At 39.1% G+C, this 23,732-nt stretch overlaps 1 protein-coding gene across 3 annotated transcripts in view; it reads left to right on the top strand.

Moving 5' to 3' along the window:
• Positions 1-9,976, top strand: part of ENPP3 (ectonucleotide pyrophosphatase/phosphodiesterase 3) — a 43,759-nt gene extending 33,783 nt beyond the window's left edge. For 2 of the 3 annotated variants that reach the window (XM_040597561.1, XM_040597560.1), the window contains 5 exons: positions 2,571-2,703; positions 3,201-3,278; positions 5,231-5,363; positions 7,013-7,169; positions 8,660-9,976. In XM_040597561.1, coding sequence (XP_040453495.1) covers positions 2,571-2,703; positions 3,201-3,278; positions 5,231-5,363; positions 7,013-7,169; positions 8,660-8,833 — 675 coding nt within the window. In that variant the 3' untranslated portion in view covers positions 8,834-9,976. Of the gene's footprint in view, positions 1-2,570; positions 2,704-3,200; positions 3,279-5,230; positions 5,364-7,012; positions 7,170-8,659 lie in introns of those variants that run through there. The other variant, XM_040597562.1, reaches the window with a different exon arrangement.
• Positions 9,977-23,732: the final 13,756 nt, after the last annotated feature.

Below are 23,732 nucleotides of genomic sequence, written 5' to 3'. Positions count from 1 at the left end.
TTGAAGGACATTTATTTTCTTGAGGTTCTATATTCATCTGCCAGGGAGGAAGGCAGATCATCTTGCAAAAAGATAGTCCCTCCACCTGCCTGCAGACACTTGTGGAATTTAAACAGTTTTGCTGTGTAGAATCACTAAAGTTTACTGTAAAAATATATTAAAATGTGTAACAATCCAATCTATCCTGCAATGGGATGAAAACAGCAATGAGACTTGTATAAAACACTGGGATTTTTGGAACTAAAGCTCAGTGCACTGGAGATTATGGGAGTTTTGTTTTTTGCGGTTTGGTATTTTTTCTTCTTGACTACTGAAAAAAGATTCCTGGAGGTGGCTGAAGTTGACATGACAGACCACGGCGGGTGCTGAAAGTCTGTAATGCAAATAGTTCGTGCTTCTTGACATTAATTACTAGCTCATCAAAAGACAATAACTTGCATCAGAAAAGGTCACGCATGATGTGATAGGCAAAGCCATTTTTTAGTTGTAACTGTTTCTTTCAAAAGACATTATGGTTCTTTGACCTGAAAGACAAGGAGACAAAGGGCTAAAACTGTTGAATTGCTGATGAATGTTTTTTTCTGACTGATGTTTTGAGGCAGTTGCTATCACTGTCAGGATCTCATTTCTTAATAAATGAGCACTTTCAACACCTTCTTTGAGAATCATTCTATTCTTGTTGACAAACAAAAATATCTTATCCCTCTATTTTGAGGAAAAGAAACAAAGAGAGGCTGTAGCAGTGAGTGTTCACAGAGCATTAGCAATATGTCTTTCAATCTGGGGTTGCATTAACTGTTGATCTCATTGTATTGCAAGATGACACCGACAGCCATTCTCATCTCTCAACAGCTTTTGATATTGTTTACTTTCTTGAAAAAACAAGCTGAAATAGTCTTGAGTTGTTGCTTTTTCATTATTTTGAGAGTTCGTAGGTTCATTATGAATTCTTATTTCTTCACTTGGAGATTTTTTTCCTGTAATGTCCAATGGAAATAGCCATGAGCAGCCTTCATCTCCTAAACATATGGGAGTGTTTGTGAAAATACAGGTTATATGATGTATTACATACGTGATGGACAGCCAGCTCTAAAACACTGTCCCCTCTGGCCTTGACAGTTGGATTAGAGCTCATAGATCATGTACTTAGTTTCAGGAAACGTGATGTAATAAGACAGTTGAATGTTGTCCTCTTCACTTCATATTGAAGAAAATGTGAATGCTATTAATAACCCAGATTCATTATATAAGCCAAAAATAGATTCCCTGCTGTATTTGGATAACATTAAGTGTGACCGTGGTATTTACTGAGAATAATGAAGCTTTCTTCAGGACAATTCTTGGCATATTTACTCAGACCTTTGTTACTTTGATTCAGATTTCCCTTCAGAGACCATAAAGAAGTTGAAGCCATTCATTGTTGAAAATCACAGCTCAATTACTAAGTTTAAAATATTGGTTCCTTCAGTGACCCTCATCCATTAATCTTGCCTTATTGATTTGGACACTAGAAAGGACAAATTGCTCAAATGAATTGGATGTCAGTTTTGTATTGGGATTTACATGTGGCTGACAATGACAGCTTATCTGCTTAGGTGGCAAAGGCAGTCTTTTGTCTTCTATATTTCATTCTATGTGGTGTATATATATTTTCCATTAATATACAACCTGACCATAATATGGGCATTTACAAGAATTTTTATAAAAGTAAGTAAAGAAATTAAATCAAGGGGTATGAAGATGCATGAGAAGAAAGTTCCAGTTCTTTATTTCTGCTCAATTTTAACCAATCAAAATAAACAATGTACCGAAAATCAATGTTTAACTATCATTTATAAAGGTATAAAGCAAATAAATACATTCCGTTCTTACCAAAATGAAAATAAATTACATGTAAATAAGTATGAAAAGGAAAATGCAGTTAAGCATGGAAAAGCATATTCTGATGTTTCAGTTAACGTTATCATAAAATTATGGTAAAGGTTACAGAAAATGTTATAGAGAAAAAAGTAAAGGTTATAGAAAAATTATATGAATTAGAATCACTTTTGGCTTGATTTTAGCTAGTGTGCATGTTAACATGTTTCATTGAAGTTAGTGAAGCTGACCAGTAAAATGTACTGAATTTATTATGAATTTGTTTAACCTTCACTCTTTAGCAGCACACACTCTTATTATGGAGACAGCGTCCTCAGATGCTAAGATGAGGTGATAGTGTCATCTTTATAGGCTAGCTGCTTTTCAGGAGGATGTGACATCAAGTTTGTGTTTCCAGAAATATGTAAAATTGGTGAATGAGCCAAACTTGTCACCTGTTTTTGCCTAAGGTATAACCTTATTTTGCTACTACAATTTTATATGCTGCATAAGGATTTCCCTGAATTACCTAAAAACAGAAGTAGAGGAAAAACACTAGGCAGAAAACATCAGTGTCTATTACTTGCATTGACCTGATTCACTATGAAAATAGAAGATTCAATGAAGTCTGTTCTAGAAAGTTATAACCGTACAAAGCATTGGGTTAGCCACAGCCGTGGGTGTAATATTTTTTTTTTTTTCCCTTTTCACAGGAAAACACATCTCTTCCTCCCACTGTTTCAGACTGTCTGCGGGCTGATGTTAGAATCCCTGTTGCTCAGAGCCAAAATTGTTCCGACTACCTAGCAGGGCTGAACTTCACCCGCAGCTTCCTCTATCCTCCCAGTGAGCATGGTTCTTTTTATAGCTAGAGCTTAGAAAGTCTTAATCAGCTGGATGTGGGTTTATGTTTAAACATATACCCAAACACCAAAACAAACTTCTTTGGATCAGCGTGTTGGGCAGAAAAAGCTTTCCAGTGTTTGTAGACTGACCAAAATCAGGGCAACTTGTATCTAAATATTTTCAGTTTAGAACATTCAAGTTTTTTGTTAAAAAATGGAATAACTTGACTGAGACGAAAACTAGTTGGAAAGATGTAAAGGGTTGGAGTGAGTGGCTCTTTCTCTGTATGAATATTCATTTCCTATTGTCAATTTTGATAATTACTTTATTGAAGAGATTCTACAAACAAATGTGGAGATATGTTTGCAGTGGGAACATACACTCAAGCTCAAATGTAAAATGTAATTGAATTACATGTACCTGCAATGTATAGTGACATGAATCAAATTTGTCTTTGTATAGTATTTCATTAATTTATACTTTGTTCTTTTATACAGACTACAATTCATCTGCTCTTGAACAGTATGATGCCTTACTCACCAGCAATATTGTTCCCATGTATGGAGCTTTCAGAGGTAGGTTGCAAAGTTTTGATTAATCTTCTGTAATTATATTTCTGGATTTGATAAAGTTATGACAAAGACTTAGAAACATTAATGCATGGCCTGCAGTATATCCAGATCTTATGTAAATATATTTTAAACTTTTTAAAAGTAGATGTCTGAAATTTCAAAATGCATTTATGTAAGTTAATTAATTTTTTTTGTATAGTCCTGTCTGACCTCTGCTTAGGTGTACCTGTTCACATTTGAATTTTCTCTTCATCTCCTGTGTGCTGACCTAACATTAAAAGCTAGCTATGAACCTCTCATGAAAATATCCCCTTGGGGAAATGCTTAAAGTGAATGAAAATACATTTTTTCTTTCCTCTTGCAAGGTCTCAAGAGAAGACAAAAGGAAGTTTGTAAACAATAAAAACTCTGATACAGTGGCTGTTTCATCAAACAAGAACTCAAACTAGAAAATATTAATCTTGGAATATTAATTTCAGGCAGGTGTTTCTATTAAGCTACTGCCATGATTTAACCCTGGCCAGCAACCAAGCCCCACACAGCCACTCACTCATTCCCCTTCACCCAGAGGAATGGGGAGGAGAATTGGAGAGGAATGTAAAACTTGAGGGTTGAGATAAGAACAATTTAATAGGTAAAGCAAAACCCACTCATGCAAGCAAAGCAAATCAAGAAATTAATTCACTACTTTCCATCAGCAGGCATGTGTTCGGCCATCCCCAGGAAAGCCAGGCTCCAGCATGCGTAACAGTTACTCAGGAAGACAAATGCCATAATGCCAGATGTCCCCCCTTCCTTCTTCTTCCCCCAGTATATATACTCAGCATGACATCATATAGTATGGAATACCTCTTTGGCTAGTTCAGGTCATCTGTCCTGGCTGTGTCCCCTCCCAATTTCTTGTGCCCCTCCAGCCCTCTCGCTGGCAGGGCCTGAGAAACTGAAAAGTCCTTGACTTAGTATAAATATTACCCAGCAACAATTAAAACCATCAGTGTGCTATCAACATTGTTCTCTCACCAAATCCAAAACACAGCACTGCACCAGCTACTAAAGAAAATTAACTCTGTCCCAGCTGAACCCAGGACAGCTACCTTAACTCTTTTCATCCAGCCTGACACACATTCGTTTATAATCACTGATAAGAAAGAGGTAATGCGTAAAGAAAAAGCTGGAGGAAAAGCACTGGTGTAATTACCCTTCTAATGCATTCAGATCTCATTAATTCATTCACTCATGTCGTATAAAAACAGAGATCCAAAAAAGGCTAAGTGGCTTTAATCATCCAAGTACATCAGACATGATGAAAAATCCATTTTTTCAAGGAAAACTCTACAAGATAATTAAACTTAAAAAAAGTTACTCTAGACCATAAGCAAGACGGAGATGCCCTCAATCCCCCAAACCCACCTGTTTTTTGGAGGTTTTTTTTTCCATAATGGCTGTAAATATCTGAATAGTCTCACTAGCTTATATCCTACAAACTGTATTTTCTCAAATATCATCTGTGAAATAAGCCAAATTGTCTAGTGACATTTGACAAGAGTTCTGTAGACTTAGACTGACTCTCAGGTAGTGAATATTCCTCTTACAAAGCCATTATCTCAGTTCCTACTAATTGGCACAGTTGCAAGTGCTAGCAGATAAGCCGGAAATGAATGACCTCTCAGTTCTATAATTGTAGTTTCAGCTTCAAATTGAATGCATTTTCTCCAGAAGTGCAATGGGCCTTGCAGAGCTATAATAACATTTACCATGCCTCTTCAGTGGTGAGTGAGTATGTCCCTTCTGATGAAATGCAAATTTTGTGTAACAAAGAGCTAATTTTGCAGGTGGTTCAGTTTGAAACTTTTTATTATTCATCTATAGCAGAAAAGAAAATATGTTCTTTTTCTTTAGAGGTGAAATAACTTCAAATTTATGTAAAATATGCTTATATTTTCTTTTAATGACAGACATATGGGACTATTTCCATAATGTGCTTCTTCAGGTGTATGCTAGAGAAAGGAATGGAGTAAATGTTATCAGTGGACCGGTGTTTGATTACAATTATGATGGCCATTTTGATACTCTTGGTGAAATTAAGCAGTAAGTACATGGAAAAGCCAGAAGTCAAACTCCAGATTATTTCCCACTGCATTTCCACAGAAAAAAACTTCTATGCAAAAAGAATAAGAAACCAGTATCATGGAGAATGAAGTATTCCCTTTATAATTCTGCATCCACCGTTGCTCATACAACAGCAAATAATCTTGCAAACAGATACAGTACTGCAGAAGTTGAAGTTCCAGTAAAGAGGAAAAAGCTTTGCAGTTGCATGTGTATCTATCTGTATGCACAGATACAGACCAGTAATTTGTTTCCCAAAACGTATGCCTAGATTTCTGGGCCTCTGTAATAGAAATACTGGGAGAACATGTGACATCTAAATATGCAGATGTGCTTAAGCATAATTTTCTCACTTTCATGCTGTGCTCACTCACCTGTTTGTTGTTCCTCCCTGTTGTCTCAAATGAATGTGTTTTATCAAAGATCAGGTTTCTGTGTTTGCCTTCACTGAATCATATAACCAGGAAAGTAAAATGTAATGTTCCTGAGTGGTATCTTTGCATAGCTATGGCTTACACCAGCCACATTTAAGCAAGCTCTGGTAGCATAACAAAATAGATTTAAAAATTCATCTGTGTGTAGAAACAGATGTATGAGGAGACTTACATTAAAAAAAAAATCTATAAAATAGAAAAATAAAATATAAAGAGCAATTATTTATGTTAGTGAATGAGGGCAGGAGGAGTTAAAAACAGAATAAGAACAAACAGATTGTTCCAAATATAGGGAAAATGCCTTGTGGCAGTAAGAACACTTATGTAGTAGAAAAGTGCTGGGAAATCTGCATAGCTGAATCTGTCACTGGAGATGTTTTATTCAAGGCTAGACTTAATACCACATCTGTCAAAAATGGTTTGAGAATAGGAAAATCAGCTCTGCCACGAAGTAGGAGGGTGGAAAGGAGGAGAGACTAGAACTTCCTTCCAAGCAGAGTGCTGTAATAGCCAGTTGACCACAGAATGTTGTCTACAGTTTGGAATAAGCATGTTTTGTTCAACATGGTTAGTCAGTCATACGAAGCAGTATAATGACTTCAGTGATGGTAGTTTTTGGATACTGGAGATGTACAGCAAATTTGGGGAGCATTAAGCTCCTCACAAGTTTACACACAAAAGTGACCATGTTTACAGAATAGACAGGAAAAGGAGGCAAAGATATTTTCAATCAGGTATCCTGAATTGGTTTCTATACCACATGGCCACAAGTAATCATTCTGGCATTTCTTGCTGGCAAGGAAACAGAAGCTAATTTTCTTGTCATTCTTCTCCAATTCAGTTTCATGTGATTGAAATTCTTAATGTAATGAGGGGCAAATATGGTGGTCTATTCTGCCTCTTCAGGATGTACAGATCTCTGGCTTTGGTAAAATAGTGTGTTGACTATGTAGGTAATCCTCTCAGTTTCAATGGGACCGCTTGTAGCGAAAGGACTAATCCATGTGTGTTTGGCTGTTCGTGAAACATAATGAGGCTGTATATCCCATCAAGAATTTATTTCAGTTATAAAATAAATCAAAGTCATACAGTAGTGAAAGATCTGTGCTGGCGCAAGTTCTGTAAGTTACTAGTGGTATCAGTAGTTTTAATACTTGGTATCTAGATACATCTTAATTAATGTTTGTTTTGCAGGCACGTAGGCAATACAGAAATCCCTGTCCCAACCCATTACTTTGTGGTTCTGACTAGTTGCAAGAACAAGACCTTTACTCCACTGAACTGTTTAGGCTCCTTGGATGCTTTGTCTTTTATCATTCCTCATCGACCTGACAACACTGAAAGCTGTGCTGTAAGTATAATTCTATGCTCCTGTGTGTCAGTGAACTTTCTGAACAAATTCCCAGTGTAATCCAGTCATCTGGACAATCTTTAGAAGTCCATGATGTGTTTAATGAATTCATTCTCCATGAGTTGAGAGTGACTTGAGAGCTTAAGTGTATGACTAGGAGACCAAGAAGCTCCAGGACAGGTAGCTGTAAACTAATGAGCTGATAGGAAGCAAGGAAGAAGAAGAAAGGAGGCTTTGACAAGAGGGCTTGGAAATGCTGTCACCTGAGAAGAGGTGAGAACAGCAGCACAGCCAACAAGGTGATGAGGTAGCTTTATGGAACGGTGCATAGCTAGAAGTATAGCTAGAAGAATTCCTTCAATCCTTTTTTTCCACATTTATCAAAAATTAGACATTTGGATGATTCTGCAGTTGAAATTCATACTTGAATTAAATAAAATTAAATAAAATCTATGCTTACCACTAACAGTATAAAGCTGGCGTTTTGTAGCAAACAAAATAAATTTGCTGAATGTAATATGTATTGCTGAGCCAGCTGAATGTCTAGTCCATAAAGTCTGGGATGCAAAGTTATTTAGCTCAGTGTGTGTATTAAAAGAGTGTCCACACACACAGGTATAGCTGCACAGACTTGAACGGGCTTTCAAAGCAGTACAATTGTGTTTATTTAGTTTATTTATAACTTTGAACTCATAACTGCAGGCAGGTGTGAGCTTACACTGCTTAGAAACAACTTGGGTGTCTCCTCATTTGTGGTGTGGAAAATCCGTAACTTCCCAGTGATCTTTTTGGTAGTTGAGAGCTGACTAAATATACAAAATAAACAATTAGACTTAGTTAGTCTTTATACTTTATAAATTATCTGTTAGTTTAACAACAAATCACAATTATCATTGCACTATATTCATTGTGTCTTGCAGTGATGTAAATTTAATGAACCATTTGTGTCAGGAGAGACTGTGAATAGAAATGCAAATTACTTTTTGCAAAAAAACTTTGTAGTAAAAATATTGACCAATAACATTTTTGATTGATTAGTGCTTACATTTCCATTGTTTTCCCTGTCTATCTGGCAATTGTTATGGCTGTCCAACAATCAAGACTGAGTTGCTGTAAGGGCTTTGTTCAGGTTGTCAGATGCCTGTTGTTTGGCTAGCCTGAGCACTGCAGCTAATTGATATTGTAACTAAAACTATCCTTACGTGTGTGTTTAAAACATGACTCAACTGTACATTTGCCATTTCATTTTGCTTCTCTGATATTTTGAAGGTGGGGAGGTGGGGAGGAGAGGACATCCATTTGATTCTATTTAAATGAGATCCCTAAATGCAAGTCTGTAAAAGATGCTTAGGAAAACCTGAAAGAAGTTTTACCAATTGGAAGCTGTTAGTCTGTCAAACCAGTTCAAACACTAGTTATTGTCTAATATCACCACCAAACAACAGAGTGCCTTTTATGTGTTTAAACATTGTTCTTGTTTGTTTTGGCAGGAAAATAAGACACTTTCTGAATGGGTTGAAGAAAGAATTCATGCTCATTCTGCACGTGTTCGGGATGTGGAACTGCTAACTGGGCTTGACTTCTACCAGGAAATAAAGGAACCCATCTCCGATATCTTACAACTGAAGACGTTTTTGCCAGTATTTGAGACTGAAATTAACTGAGTATCTGTTAAAAATGTGTCAGTGCTTGGAAGAAGGCAAATTTAAGTGATTTAAATTTTTTCGTTACTGAAGTATGTAGGAAACATGACTACAGCTCTTCTATAGGAAAACACACTTAGAGGAGCTAATTTCTTTTCTCAAGTTCAGGTTCTTTGGTCAAGTGTTTTGTGCCAACTGAATAAAAATTATCTAAAAAAAATTAAACCATCATTGCTGAGCCAGGCTTTCAAAACAAAGAGTATTTTATTGGGAGTGGTTTGAGAAAACTTACAAAAGGAACATGTTTCGTAGTAGAGACTGCAGTGTTGTAAACTGTATAGAAAATATTTCTGTAATGGAGTTGGAAAGTGAAACAGTTTGTGAGGAGTGTGTGTGTTTTCTCCCTTGTGTTTATCAGAGAGGTTATGGTTATCTAATACTAGTAGTCCTGAAATGTTTTGAATTTCTCTTTCTCACCTATTAGTTCACATGGAAACTTCTATTTAAAAAACTTACTTAGACTCACAAAAATATAGTATATAATGCAAGTGTCTTCTATGATCATGCCCTGTTGGGTTAATTTATTATGCTAGTAACAAATGAAGTGAAATTAGAGTAAACGAGGTCTATTCTGTACCCTTCAGAAATTGTAAAGCATTCTGAACGTGAAGAGGTAAAAGAAACACTCTAGCCAGAATAATCTTTTCTGGATATATACCTGTATTTGCAATTCCAAATGCCTGGCACTACCTAAATGTTTGTGTCTATTTTTAAGTAGTTAAACCTGAGATTAGAGCACAAAATTGGCAGTGAAATCAAAAAAATAGTCGGTGTTCCTTTCCATAGAGACTTTATACACAGAGACTCTTAAATCACAGTGTGCTGTACACTACTACTGAGGGCAGGTAAGTGGGGCAAGGCAGTGGAAATCCCCAGATCCGGCTATTACAGAAATGTGACGCGTTAATTGAGTGTTGAGCTGATTTTCTCCACTGAAAATGATGCTAAGCGCAGGTATGAATTACAGCAGACAATTGACCATTTGTCTGATTTATAGGCAGAGTGGGAGAGTTTTAAAGAGACAGAGTCTTAGAGTCTAAGAGTATTTCAGTCTGTAACTAATTGTGGACTGAAGGACATATCTCTGTTTAAAAAAGGAAGCTACAAAAACCAAAACCACCCCAGGACATTTTTTTTCCTATGTCTTAGATGATCAGTGTATGCACATACACTCCCAATGTAGATCAGCAATATTTATCTTAGATCAAGATGTGGAACCAAGCTGAATGCCAAGGTTTTTATCTTTGATTAAACCATTACACCACCTCCTTGAACATGGAATTGTACTTCATCTGGCAACACTGGGGCATCAAAGTCTGTTCATCTAAATCGGAGACTTCTGCTAAACTGCTTCAATTAAGAATGCAACTGATTTTCTGCATAGTAAATCATACTCTTAATTCTAGACAATGAATCTACATAACACATACTAGTTTAAGCATGTAAATTAACTAGTCTAGAATCATAAAATTAATTGCAGAGATAAGAAGAAACAGTTTCTGAAGAGTATATTTGGTATGTCTACATTAGCAATTTAAAGTAGAACTAGCTTGACTGCTGTGATGTTGTCATGACTTGATATTTTTAAATTTGAATTAACCCCTGTATCACCAACCATGGCAGCAATGCAGGCTTCAGGCCAATACTCTAGTTCAATTATGAAAGCAAATTTCTGGTGTAGATATGCCTTTGTGAACAGTTACACTCATGTTTGAATTATGTGCATTTCTGAGTACCTGCATGATGAAATAATGTTTTTGAGGTTTGCCCAGACTTCTGAAAATTAATTTCATCCATGCTGTCACACATGACAGGTACCAGAGTTAAATAGCAGCAAAATTAATTCAATGTCCTCCTTCACAAGATTCTTTAATATTGTTCTTTATAAAGATTGTAGCCTCCCTCTCCAAAAGCACCTCACCCTGCTGATGAAAGCTGGCCCCTTCTGTGTAAGGATCCCTGCCTATCAGGCTGACAAAAACTGTATTTCTCATTCAGTATTTGTATAGCATCCAACACAAGAGGATCTTGATCATATTTGGGTTTTACACAGACTTTTGTGGTAATGGAGTCTGACGTTTACTCTGAGAAAGCAAATATGAAAGTGGTTTTGCTATAGTCATGTTTATTTCCCCCACTATTTGTTCAGCTATCATAATATCTAGTGTTCAAAAGTGTAGTGGGTCATTTACAGATAAAAGTATGTAGATTGCTCACTGAAAATTTTGTGTGAATAAAGGACTTGGTTCTTAGCCCTTTATTCTACCCTTGGTGCTGGTGCCTGGGTACTCTCTTCATGTTGCAGAATCTCCAGCTTTCTCATTGCTGATTCTCTGTGCAGGATCATACAGCATCTGTCACGTGCCATGACATAGACTTTGCTATAAATTGCTTCTGGCAGCACTGTGTTCCCTCTCCTTCACCCCAGAGGCTGTAATGTCCATCTGTTAGTTGATCTTGTGGTTTCACAGACATCCTTAAACCCGTTGCGGTTTTTTGTTACTTACAGGAACAATCATGGGAAGTTTTTTCCCCATCACTACTAAGCTCAACCAGGGAGCCTAGTCATTGACTGCTTTAGAACACATCTGGATTTCTGACTGATTTGGTAGAAAACTGTGGGCCAAGTTTTCTTGCTTTCCCTTCCCTAGTTACATGAGCCAGTGCCTGCATTGGCAATTGGTAGAACTAGTAGTGAAGTTGATAGAATGATGATTAGGGGAAAGATTTGGCTCTGTGTACCGCCCTTGTGTCACATAATTGGGAGGAAGTGCAGTTCTTAAACCCTGGAGATTTAAGCAAGGGAAAATGATTAGTGTTTGGCCTTTGGTGATCTTATATAAAATTTTTAATAGGTTCATAGGCTTGCGCAACCATTTTTGTTTAAATTTGGAAATAAATTTATCCATTTAGAGAAAAAAGGAAGGAAAAATCTTTCCAGTTCATGAGAATACACTCAATACTGTGTACATATGGTTGCATTACCAGTAGGGATATAGCCTGAAACTTACGCAGTTCCCTAAGACATTTATACAGACCTTTTCCTTGAAACAGAGTAACTTCTGCAGTTCGCATGGAGATGGAAATAAACAGCTTCAAAGAGAATTCATGTGCCACCAAGCTACAAACTGCAGCACAGTCATTCCAAGAATTTAAGAAATTTATTTAATTCCGATAACATTGATCTGGAACATTTCAGCCACTTACATTTCAAGACTCTCAACTGGTTGTCCTGGTTTGCATTTCAAGAGCAAAGAATACTTATTCTTCATTAAAGTTATCAAATATAGAAAAGTTCTGGTATGTAGAGGTGAGTAGGAGGGGAATAGGATCTAGCTTGCAGTTGAAAGGCAGTGAAACTCTATGTGACATTGTAAGAAGTCTACTTGGGATACATTCCTTACTATAGAAAAGCAGGATAAAGAACAGTTCACTGAATGCATAAAATGTATTATTTTTTTTACTCTGAAATGCTGAGAAATTCAGAAGTTAAAATGAAGAAACAGCATAAGTAACAACAAATAGACAATAACACATAGTAAACCCAGCATATGGAAAATATTTAATTTAAAAACATACTACTCCTTTGATCACCACTCTGCTTTGTCCTGAGAACTAAGAAATGCTGTTTCTCAAAGTTTCAAATTTCTCCTGTTTCCTAGGACATGTGGGTATAACTTCCCATAAATGGCAAGTCCTTTTTTTTCTATGTTTTTCAGCCGGTTTTGGGATCCCTAAGTATAAAGCAGGAATGGAATAGGCATAAATCAATCTGCTCACTGTAAAAATAGATGTTGCTGAGTCCCAGCTCTCACAGCCACCTCATGTGTGAGAATTAAAAATGTAAATCTTTTAAAATGTGATTTTCCATAGACTTCTATTGAAGCTGAGAAACTGAGTACTCCTGTAGCCGTTGAAAATTTGGACTCAGGAGGACCTGGCTGTTTCCCTCTCTTACGCCTGGGTTTGGTTTGTGGTTTTTCTTTTTCTTTTTGATTTTTAGAGTATTAGAACCAAACCTGTAAGCAAATACAAAAATTTGGCGCTACCTATAGCTAGTCTTGTCTCTGTAGCAAGGCAGAGTAATAATGAAAGAGAGCAGGCAAGGGAAGCAGCCTACCCTTCTCCAGAAAATCCTACAGCCAGAGCAAGGAAAAGCTTCACTGGCTTTTAGCAAGTGTTACTGTTTCCCTAACACCACACCCTGGTTCTGCGACTTTTTTTTTTTTTTTTTTTTCCTTAATATTTATTATAGAGACCGCTGGCTTTTTGCCAATACCTCACTGAAGGCTACCCTCCAAGCTGAGCACAAACACTTAAATGGCACAGAATACCCTTGACTCCTACCTTGGGCATTGTTCCTTAAGGAAAATAGTATTAATAGATATAGAAAAGGCTGTTTTTTCAAATAGGATGTTGGGATTTTTCATATGCAAAATGTGCACTTGTGTAAGTACAATTTTTTTTCTACCCTAACTGTGCCATTTCTGTGCAGGGCAGAGTGTTCCTGCCCCCAGGTGAAGGGCTGTCAATCCAGAGGCAGGCAAATCTGTCATGCCTCTGACCCTGATGTCTTGGCAAAAGCGGAGGTTCAGAAGTGTCCTCTTAATCAAGCAGCACCTCCCTGTCCCATCACGTTTCCCCTGGGGAAGGGGAAGTGAAGACTACTGGAATTGCTTCCTTTCCCACAGTTTGGAAGTAGCAGGAAATTTGAATCCTTCCCAGGCCCTAAAGCAGGAAACAAAGAACAGGAGTGTCCTCAGAAGGATGAAAAGTGGTGGGAGGAACATGTTTTAGCATCAGCCAGGGTCAGGGCTTAGGACAGCTTTGTGTTTGAGATCAACCAGACATGAAATGGGAGGAGTCTTTTGCCAAGGACTCAAATTACTTATGAATGTATATTAAGGACACCCGGCAAAAGATGTGGCACATAAACCAGACTGCCCACTGTCCGTGAGGCTCAGCCACAGCCGGCTTTGCCTGTAATGGCTGGAAGTTGGAAGGAAACCAAGTGCTTCCCAAGACTAGCTGCAAGGAAGGGCAGGTCTCCAGGTCTTACTCCGTGTGAAAGAAACATGGCTAGGGAGGACTAGAGTTTTCCAGGGGCTCTCCAAGGAAAGGCAAACTTGCAGTTTTGTTTGTTGTCTAGCTTGCTTCTTATCGCTGCCTCTTATCACTGAGTAAGATTGCTGCCTAATGGATGGAACAACTCACTGAAGGCATGTGTGGTTTCGCTCAAGATTAGGGACTGTAGAGGGTGGTGTCAGAAGCTAAGAGGCAGGGTGGTTTCATCTGGGCAGATGGTGGGTACATTTACCAAACAAAAGGCTCAACTAATCTGATATTTGGCAGTAAGGAAGCCATTTCTACAAAGATGATTAGGTGACTGGAGTATCTCCCTCACGAGGAAAGGCTGAGGGAGCTGGGCCTGTTTAGCTTGGAGAAGACTGAGAGGGGACCTTATCAATGCATACAAATATCTTAAGGGTGAGTATCAAGATGACAGGGCCCAGGGCCGGGCTCTTTTCAGCGGTGCCCAGCAGCAGGACAAGGGGCAATGGGCACAAACTGCAGCACAAGAAGTTCCACCTGAACAGGAGGAAAAACTTCTTTACCTTGAGGGTGACAGAGCCCTGGCACAGGCTGCCCAGAGAGGCCGTGGAGTCTCCTTCTCCAGAGACATTCAGAACCTGCCTGGGTGCAAACCTGTGCAACCTGCTGCAGGTGAAGCTGCTTTAGCAGCGCGCTGGAGTGCTTTTCAATCCTGACCATTCTGTGGTTCTGTGATTCTGTGATTTCTCTGGCTGGTTGTACCTCAACAAGAGATGTTATTCACAGATGTTCACAGTTACAATGACAGCAGGTGATGATTGAGAAGCCACTTTCTTTGGAAAGCCATGGCTGGACAAGTGAATTTTGACCACAGTGTGACTTCAGAGAGATCAACAGTTCACAAACATATATACCAACCATACCAACTTCCGTGCACTTACAAGGCATACAAAAAAGGCATCTGAGAGCTTTTTAATCATTTATATGACTGTCTGTAGTGCCACGTAGCTGAAAGAGAAATGAACTGTTGGTTAGGCTCTACCCTTTGACAAAGGTGTAGTAAGACAAAGTTCTTTCATCCCCTTAAAAATGAAACCCCCACCTTTTTTTTCTCTGTCATTTAGCAACCTGTGTTCTCCTAAGCAGGTTATATCCACAGTAATTCAGGAGGATCTCTGAGTGCTTACAAGGACCACTTATAGAGCAAGATGGAAGAAAAACCTGAAAAGGCCTGTACCTTTAAGGTATTCTAGATGCATTTTCTAGGTAATTTAAAACACAGCGGATCTGAATACACCAAAGAAGATTTTTTCTTACATTTCAGTTGAATTTCCTGTGGTTTAGTTTGTGCCCTTTGCGTCTTGTCCTGGCACTGGGCACCACTGAAAAGGGCCTGGCTTTGCCCTCTTTGCACCCTCCCTTCAGGTATTTGTACACATCAATAAGATCCCCCAAGACATCTCCAGACTGACCAGTCCCAGCTCTCTCAGCCTTTCCTTGCAGGATAGATGCTGCAGTCCCTTATCACTGTAGTAGCCCTTCACTGGACTTTCTCCAGTATGTCCATGTCATTCCTGCAGTGAGCCCAGACCTTGACCCAGCAGTCCAGGTATGTCATCACAAGTGCTGAATAGAAGGGAAGGATCACTTCCCTCAGCCTGCTGGCAACACTCCTCCTAATGCAGCCCAGGGTACCATTGTCTGCCTTTCTCACAAGGGCACACTGCTGGTTTGTGTTCATCTTGGTGTCCACCAGGACACCCAGGTTCTTTTCTGCCAAGCTGCTTTCCATCTGGCTGGCCCCCAGCATATGCTGGTGCATGGGGTTGGTCCTAGCCAGGTGCAGGACTTTGCACTTCTCGCTGAACTTCATGAGGTTCAGCCCATTTCTCCAGCTTGTCGAGGTCTCTCTGAACAGCAGCACAACCCTCTGGTGTGCCACTCTTCCCAGTCTGGTGTCATCAACAAACTTGCTGACAGTACACTCAGCCTTATCATGTGGATGATGAATAAAGATGTTGAATACTATTAGGCCAGATATAGATCACTAGTGACTACTCAGCAATGGGAATGCCTCAAAAGTTGCAAGGCTAATTGTCGTGCTTTATCAGGAATGCTTTTTGAAGCCAGTGGTTTTATTTACAGTTATGAAATTTTCTTAGTGGCAGAATACATGCTTGTTATTCTGTAGGCAGGGTAAAATGTTTCTCAAAGTCCTGCATTTCAGATATGCCAGACTTTTTTGTATGAGCAGCTTAATACTTATCAGCACATATGGAAGCTGTATCAGTCAGCTGTAAACACAAACCACACAATCTGATCAACCAAAAAGCCTCTCCCCAGTAACTATGGAACTAAAAATCTTTCTGTCATTCTCTTATTATCATATGCAGGACATGCCACATAATTCTTTCTCAAATCTCAGCAGTAACGAGCTCTCCAGGGGAAGAAAGAGGACTGACAGGGGATGGCTGAGAAAAAGCATTTTGGAAAGGAATGCTCCTTTTGCTTTGCAGGCAAGCCAGTGAATGTAATTTCCATCTATTCAGCTGTTCTGGTTTGGGGGTTTATCCCATTTCTATTTGTTTTCAGATGTAAGCTGACAGATTTGTGAATACCATTTCTATCATCTCTAGAACATTTGAAGATTATGCCCATCAGCCAAGAATGCAAAACATGCTTCAGAAATGATAGTTGGTTTTCATTTCTCCTTATGAATTTCTCTTCCATTTTGGCAAAAAGATGCCTTTTATCTGGGAGCGCATACTCATGCAGCAGCAGATTCCAAACAGATTAGTTTGCAGCCCTCCTTTCCAGTCTTCCCTAAGGGGCATTGTCCACATCTTTTCATCTCACTGGTTTATATTCTAAATTTTTTGTTCAGATTACGGATGCTGAATATCTCCCTAGCACCATTAAGCATTTCAGATCAGTCTTCAGTTACAAGGAGGAAGAAAGGCAGAAAAAAAGCACTGTCTGAAGGCAGAAAACCCCAAAATATTCCTTTTTCTTCCTTGGCATTTTTAAAAGCTTAACTACAGACTTATGGGAAAGGTGAGTTCAAACTGTTGCTCACTCTAATTCTTTCCACAGAATGAGAAAACTTGCCTCATTTCCTTTCCTCAGTTATGAGTTAGATCACATTTTATGTGGTACGCAACTTAATCTTATGAGTAGTACATAGTTTTGGAAACAGTTTATATGCATAGACTTAGGAAACGCACATGATATGATCTTTTATATTTTTTTAGTAAAATTTTATTTATGAACATTGTTAATAATTTTGAGGCTCTCTTTGTCATTATAAAACATGCTTCTGGTGGTTTGGCAGCAAATAATTCCCTGTAATCCTGGTTCCTAAAGGCACAGTCAGATGGAGCGACAGCAAACAGGATGCTGTCTGGTGGGAAAGCAGAGGAATGAGAAAAGAGAAGGAGATGGCAGTGAAGCATGTTTCAAAAAGGACGGGTAACATTTCCCTAGGAGACTGTGGGCTGTGGAGAGCACAAGAACTGGCCAGTGACCCCTCTTTGTAGCTGACCCAAAACACTGGGTATAAGAAGCAACCACATCACTTTCTATTCTTTGTGCAGTGTGTCACGGGCTGTATCTGCTGAGCAGCATCTTCCTTTTGCCATGGCTCCTGCTTATCATTTGTCTTACTCCAATATGTGTCTTTTTGTCTTCCCAGTCGTGTTTCTCCCCCACACTTGTGGCTCAATTGATCTTTGGCTTCTCCAGCTGTTGCCACTGGCAATGAAAGGAGTCCCCGTTCCTTTGTCCAACTTGTCCCTTAGCATTTGGCACAACTGTTCATGTGCCAACCTTACTCCCCAAACAATTAAACTGGTATAAAACCAGTATGTAAACTATTTCCCTACTCAGTCTTTGGGACTGTGATCACTGCCAACCATGCTTCCTCAGACCACAGATCATGCTGCTTCTACAACTCAGGACTTCCAGAAAGCTTAACGTAAAAGTGATGAATTTAGTCATACAATCACATGGCTTCTGCCAAAGGAATATGATGAGTTATGAGAAGTCCAGAAATAAGCATTTTCAGTAACAAAAGACTTCAACATTTTATGATAACATATGTCATTGTAACTGTCCTCTGAGGTACAGATTTAATTTAATGTACTGGTGTAAAGACCCCTAGATAGAAAATTTCTGTTGGTCTGAATGACTTGTGGGTAAGAACTTCTAAGTAAATATCATTGTATGAGAAATGCTATAAAGCTGTATGAATTGCAGAAGTATGTATAGTCTTTCATTCAATATCTTCCTCACATGAAAAATGTTTAAGAGAAATAACTCAGCCGAAATTTTGTCAGTAGCACTGCTGAATGTTCTAGGCATTAAAAGCTATTATTAACCAAATGTTAAAAGATGTGCATAAAAGCAGTGTGAAAGAAATCTAGAAATAGAAATAAACCAGAATGAAATATTTTTGTATCTCACAAAAGGACAAGCAGTGTATATTTCAAAGTAGCAGAAATTGTTATCTGCTGTTAATGCAGTTGTGGAAAGCTCCCTCTTTTCCAGTCATGAACAGCCTAATACAACCATGGACAGATGGCTGTAATATTTCTTGACAAATCTGTTGATTGGGTGCTGTGAAAAACAGGTCCTGGTGAAACACAATTAATGCATGACATGAAGAAAAAAGGAAAGTTGTCTGATTTCTGGAGTATCTCAGGAACTTTATGAAACCTGCTGTAAGAAAGATTATATTCCTTCATAGGAACTGATTTTCTGTTTTCTATTGTAAGCTTCTATACTGTGATTAAGGCAGAATAACTGCAGAGAAAAATAGCAATAACGAACTCTAGATGTCTGATTAAAGCTTCTGCTTCATGAATCACTGGATCCACAGTCTACTTCTTGTCCAACAAAGCTGCAGAACATTCTGGACAGCTATAGCATGGGATAATGACATGTGGGACATCATGCACCAGTGCGTTGTTTATGCTTGGGGATTTTCCTGTCTGACATGTTGGATAGTTTACTGAGGTTTGAGGTTAAACTGAAGAAAACAATGATTTCCTCCTGGTCTCTGATAATCCATCTGCTTTTTAACTACTTGGTGTCATTTGTGAACTGCTCTAACTTCTGCGTATCACTTTGAATGCAGATGAGGTATTACATGTGTATTGCTGTTTATATAGCCACATGGGCTTGGCTGGACTGAGTAACAACTGTAGTAATGTCCTAATGGCCAAGTAGAGAAGGAAACAAAGAATGGCACAATTTCTTCTTTAGATAGTAATTTTCGCATATAGCTACTTACAGGTTTGGCCAGCTCAGATTAGATAGCACAAGGATTCTGTTGTAGGCCTGGAATGACTGTCAGTGGCCGTGAAAATTCCAAGAAAGTGGCCTTAGTCATCCTGAAGCCTGTACAGAGTTCACCCAGAGCTGCAGCAGTCTCTTACCAACAAAAAGCTTGCTTCAAAGTGAAAAAGAATGTGAATGTCACTGGCAACACCTCCCTGTCTTGGTTTGCTAGTTGTCAGCAGCTAAGCAGCTTGTCAAATAGTTGTTCACATGGTCTCCAGAGGTAGTATTGGTGTAAGTAGAGACAGAGTAGATCTGATGTAAGTCTGGCTAATGCACATTGATGATACATTTTTGTTCCTGTTCAGTACGTGAAAGGGGCTTCAAACTGTAAGGGAACACTGTAATTCCAGTTACTGAAGAGGTGATTTCAATCTGGAGCAGTAGCAGAGGAAGGCTTCTGCTATGATATGGAAAATTAAGTCCCTAAATTCTTAGATATTTGAATCTCTTCCCAAACAATAAGAAATGTTAAAAGGTTGCCTTGTTTACCGCAGCGAACCCAGAACCTGAAAGGAGATAAACCACTCTTTCTAGTTGTATTGCTAGGATTGATAGTAGTGACGAACAGCAGAGGAAGAAAAAAAAGAGCTATCTATGGTATAGAAAAATATTGGCACCAAATAGTTAGAATGATATATGTATTTGCTACCAGTAGACTCCAGCTGGAAAACGAAAGACAGATTCTCACAGTAAATTTCTGGAACAGCTACTCAATGGAAATTGCAGGGATAAACAAAAATACTTTTAAGAAAGAGCTTGGGCAACCTATGAATCAGCCTGAATTACAGTTACCCATGATAACAGGGGACTGCCTCAGTGACTCACTTGGATCTGTGTTCTTTGCATCAATGAATGAAAATTAAATGAAAGAAAAAAATAAAGCATCTTTACTGTAAAAGGTAATGCATGATCTGTTTTATTGAGACAGTGCTCAAGGATATTTAATGGAAATTAACACCAGAAGTCTTTATGGTTACCTGGGTTTGTTGCAATAAAAAGTATCTGTGTTGCCAGGATTTGTATTAGCACTGCTTGTGCTGCCATTTCAGCAGTCCGAGCTCCCACTCCACTTTCACTGCTTTTGAATCATTTTCCTGAACACTTGGATAGGGAAACTGTTTCCTACCTCCTTTACTTCCAGCTGTGTTTGTGAGGATGGGAAGTATGTGTATGAACGACTGAAGGAAAAGGTGGTGGGGGCTTGGAGGGGTCTTTATTCCAAGGGTGGAGTTGTAATGCAACTCATCAATACCTCCCTCCTGTATTGACTTTGTTGACTGTTTTGCACAGCATCTGCAAGAACGTATGTGAGAGAGAGCCTCTATGAAAGGTAATGACAGAAGACATCATTCTGAGCCAGAAAATGTTTGTATAAAGTGCCTTTTACTAATTAGGGAAAAAAAGGGCATGGATAGAGTTGGTCAGAAAAAGCTTAATAAAACTTAGTTGGGGTTTTTGGATTTTTTTTTGGTATGAATTAGTCAGCCCACTGAGACGAAATCATTTTGAAGAGTCTGAATTTGCTTTCAGACAGAACTTTGTCAGCAAAACAGTTTTCAGAACCTGGGGGTGTTGGCTGACGAGAAGCTCAACATGGCCCAGCAATGTGCACTTGCAGCCCAGAAAGCCAAATGTATCCTGGGTTGCATGAAAAGAAGTGTGGACAGCAGGTCAAGGGAGGTGATTCTTTACCTCTACTCTTCTCTCATGAGACCCCATCTGAAGTACTGCATTCACCCGTGGGGCCCCCAACATAAAAAGGACATGGACCTGCTGGAGCGAGTCCAGAGGAGGGCCAAAAAAATGATCAGAGGGCTGGAGCACCTCCCCTATGAGCACAGTCTGAGAGAGTTGGGGTTGTTCAGCCTGAAGAAGAGAAGCATCCAGGGACACCTTATAGCAGCCTTCCAGTACCTAAAGGGGGGCTACAGGAAAGCTGCAGAGGGGCTTTTTACAAGGGCATGTAGTGATGGGACAAGGGGGAATGGCTTTAAACTGAAAGTGGGTAGAGATAGATTAGATATTAGGAAGAAATTCTTTACTGTGAGGGTGGTAAGATATTGGAACAAGTTTCCTGGAGAAGCTGTGGATGCCCCATCCCTGGCAGTGTTCCAGGCCAGGCTGGATGGGGCTTTGAGCAACCTGCTCAAAGTGGAAGGTGTCCCTGCCCATGGCAGCAGGAGTGGAACTAGATGATTTTTAAGGTCTCTTCCAACCCAAACCATTCTATGATTCCATGATTCCATGATTCCATGATTATGATTCTATGATTCTATGATTCTATGATTCTATGATTCTATGATTCTATGATTCTATGATTCTATGATTCTATGATTCTATGATTCTATGATTCTATGATTCTATGATTCTATGATTCTATGATTCTATGATTCTATGATTCTATGATTCTATGAACAAGGTTAGATGCCAGCAGATCATCCCCATGAGTTTCCATTTCAGACTTCTGAGCTGACAAACAACCTGAACTCACTGAGTTCTGGCTAACAGCCATATTGCTCCATGGCTGGCTGAGCAGTCAAAATCCATAACTGGAGCAGCTTGCACACATAAGTTTGATGCTGGATTTTGTACAACTTGACTGAGTGTCTTAACAGTTAACCTGCTACTTGTTTTGTTGCTTTTCTGTCTGACTGAAAGATGGCTCAGATGTGGTGCAGAATGTGAGTTTCTGAAGCCCTAAAAATTCCCCGAGGACAGGAAACTTTTCCAGCACAGCATTTCTGCCATGGCTCTCCTCTTCAGCACATCCAAAATGCATGCTGTTGTCCTTGCTTTCTTTGCCAAAATCCTATTCCAACTCCTCATAAGAAAAAGGTATGTGAATTTTAGTTGGAACATATACAGAGACTGGGGCAGGGCAGCCAGGCACAAAAAAGCCCAGACACATGAAGGAGGATATGGTAGTTACTGAATCTGCTCAGAAGCTTTCACTGCAGAGAAGCTGCCTTGCAAGTCATTCCATTTATATCCATGGAGAGCACTCAGTCAGAAGATGGAGAAGAAATGCAGGAGGCCAAAGGCAATTAAATATATTAAATTATCTAGAAGTGAGAGCTCATTGACTGAGTGACTATTACATGGCTATCATAATAGCTGTATCCCTGCCTCTTTATTGTTTAGGATACAGGATGCAACTGTTGATCGCTATTCATCATTATCATTATTTCATTAATGACAAAAGACTGCTCAGCTCTTACCCTAGGGTGCTGGACAGTGGAAAGTCCTGCCTGTCCTATTGTTTGCAGACTTCCAGAGTAGTTGGGGAAAAAAATAATCTACTTTTCTGTTCTCTGTTCAATTATCTAGGGGACACACAATGTATATGACAGACACCAATAGCTGAGAAATAACCTCAGAAAGAAAATCAGAAGGAAATTGTTTGATATGCTTCATCTGGCACATGAGCTAAAACTGATATGCTGGCGCTTTGGATTTTTGTACTGCAAAGGGGAAGAATAAACAGATTTACTGCCTTGTAGCTTTTATGAAAAGGTTATTCCAAATGTTTTTCATGTAAGCCTTGCAAGGATCCAGTATTTATGTAGTTCACAAGGTACAATTAATGCTTACTTATCTCTGCTCTTCACATAAAACTTCTAAAAAGATAGATTACTGGCATGTACTTTGAAGCTTTAAGCTCACACACAGAAAGGAGTACAGTTATATTTTCCTTGCATCCTCAAAACCCATTCCATTGGTATCTGACTTCCAATAAATGGTGGAGAAGCTAAACAATAATAATATTTGCTAATATGTAGGCTTTTGTTTATAGACAAAGTATAGATTGAATGGAGTACAAGGGCAGTGGCATTGCTGGGACTGGCCACCAGTGTTGGGGATTCATCCCACCTTATTCCCTGGTGCCAACTGACTAGCTCATTTTGGGGACTGCTGGTTGTGGTGAGAGACCAGACCACAGTGGGACCCCCATGCGCTGATCCTCTGTAAGTAGGAGTCCTTATCATGTCAGGCTTCCTGATTGATCTCAGAGTTGTTGAGTTGGATTTCCTCATGTGAGAGATGCGAGTCATGGAAAGAGACAGGCTTGGTGCTCCTGTGCTATAAATTGCTGCTAGTGAAGAGGTCTGTGACAAAAGCCAGAGGAAATGTCTCTGCGAGGTATCAGATGAAGAAGCTATGGCTTGCCTACATGGAGAAATAGTCAGTGTTGTTTCTGTGGAAAAGCTAATCTGTATTTACAGAATCTTCTTAGACACTCCCATTGCCCTCCAAGAATGCCAAGAACATGGAGCTATGCCCAGAATTTTCCTTGTTCCATAATTGTTTGCACATGCTCTGAAAGCCTGTGGGCATGGTGGATGGCTAAGCCAGAAGAATATAGGCAATGACCTCTGAGTGTCAATCAATTATTTAACCTTAAGGAATTGCTTGCCCTATCCCTCTCCTCCATGGAGAGCAATTAAAAGTAAAGTCTGGACCTTTTTCT

Source organism: Falco naumanni, chromosome 6 (assembly GCF_017639655.2).
Source record: "Falco naumanni isolate bFalNau1 chromosome 6, bFalNau1.pat, whole genome shotgun sequence".
Classification (NCBI taxonomy): domain Eukaryota; kingdom Metazoa; phylum Chordata; class Aves; order Falconiformes; family Falconidae; genus Falco; species Falco naumanni.
Note: the sequence above shows the minus strand (reverse complement) of the source record. Positions and strands in the feature narration are given on the sequence as shown.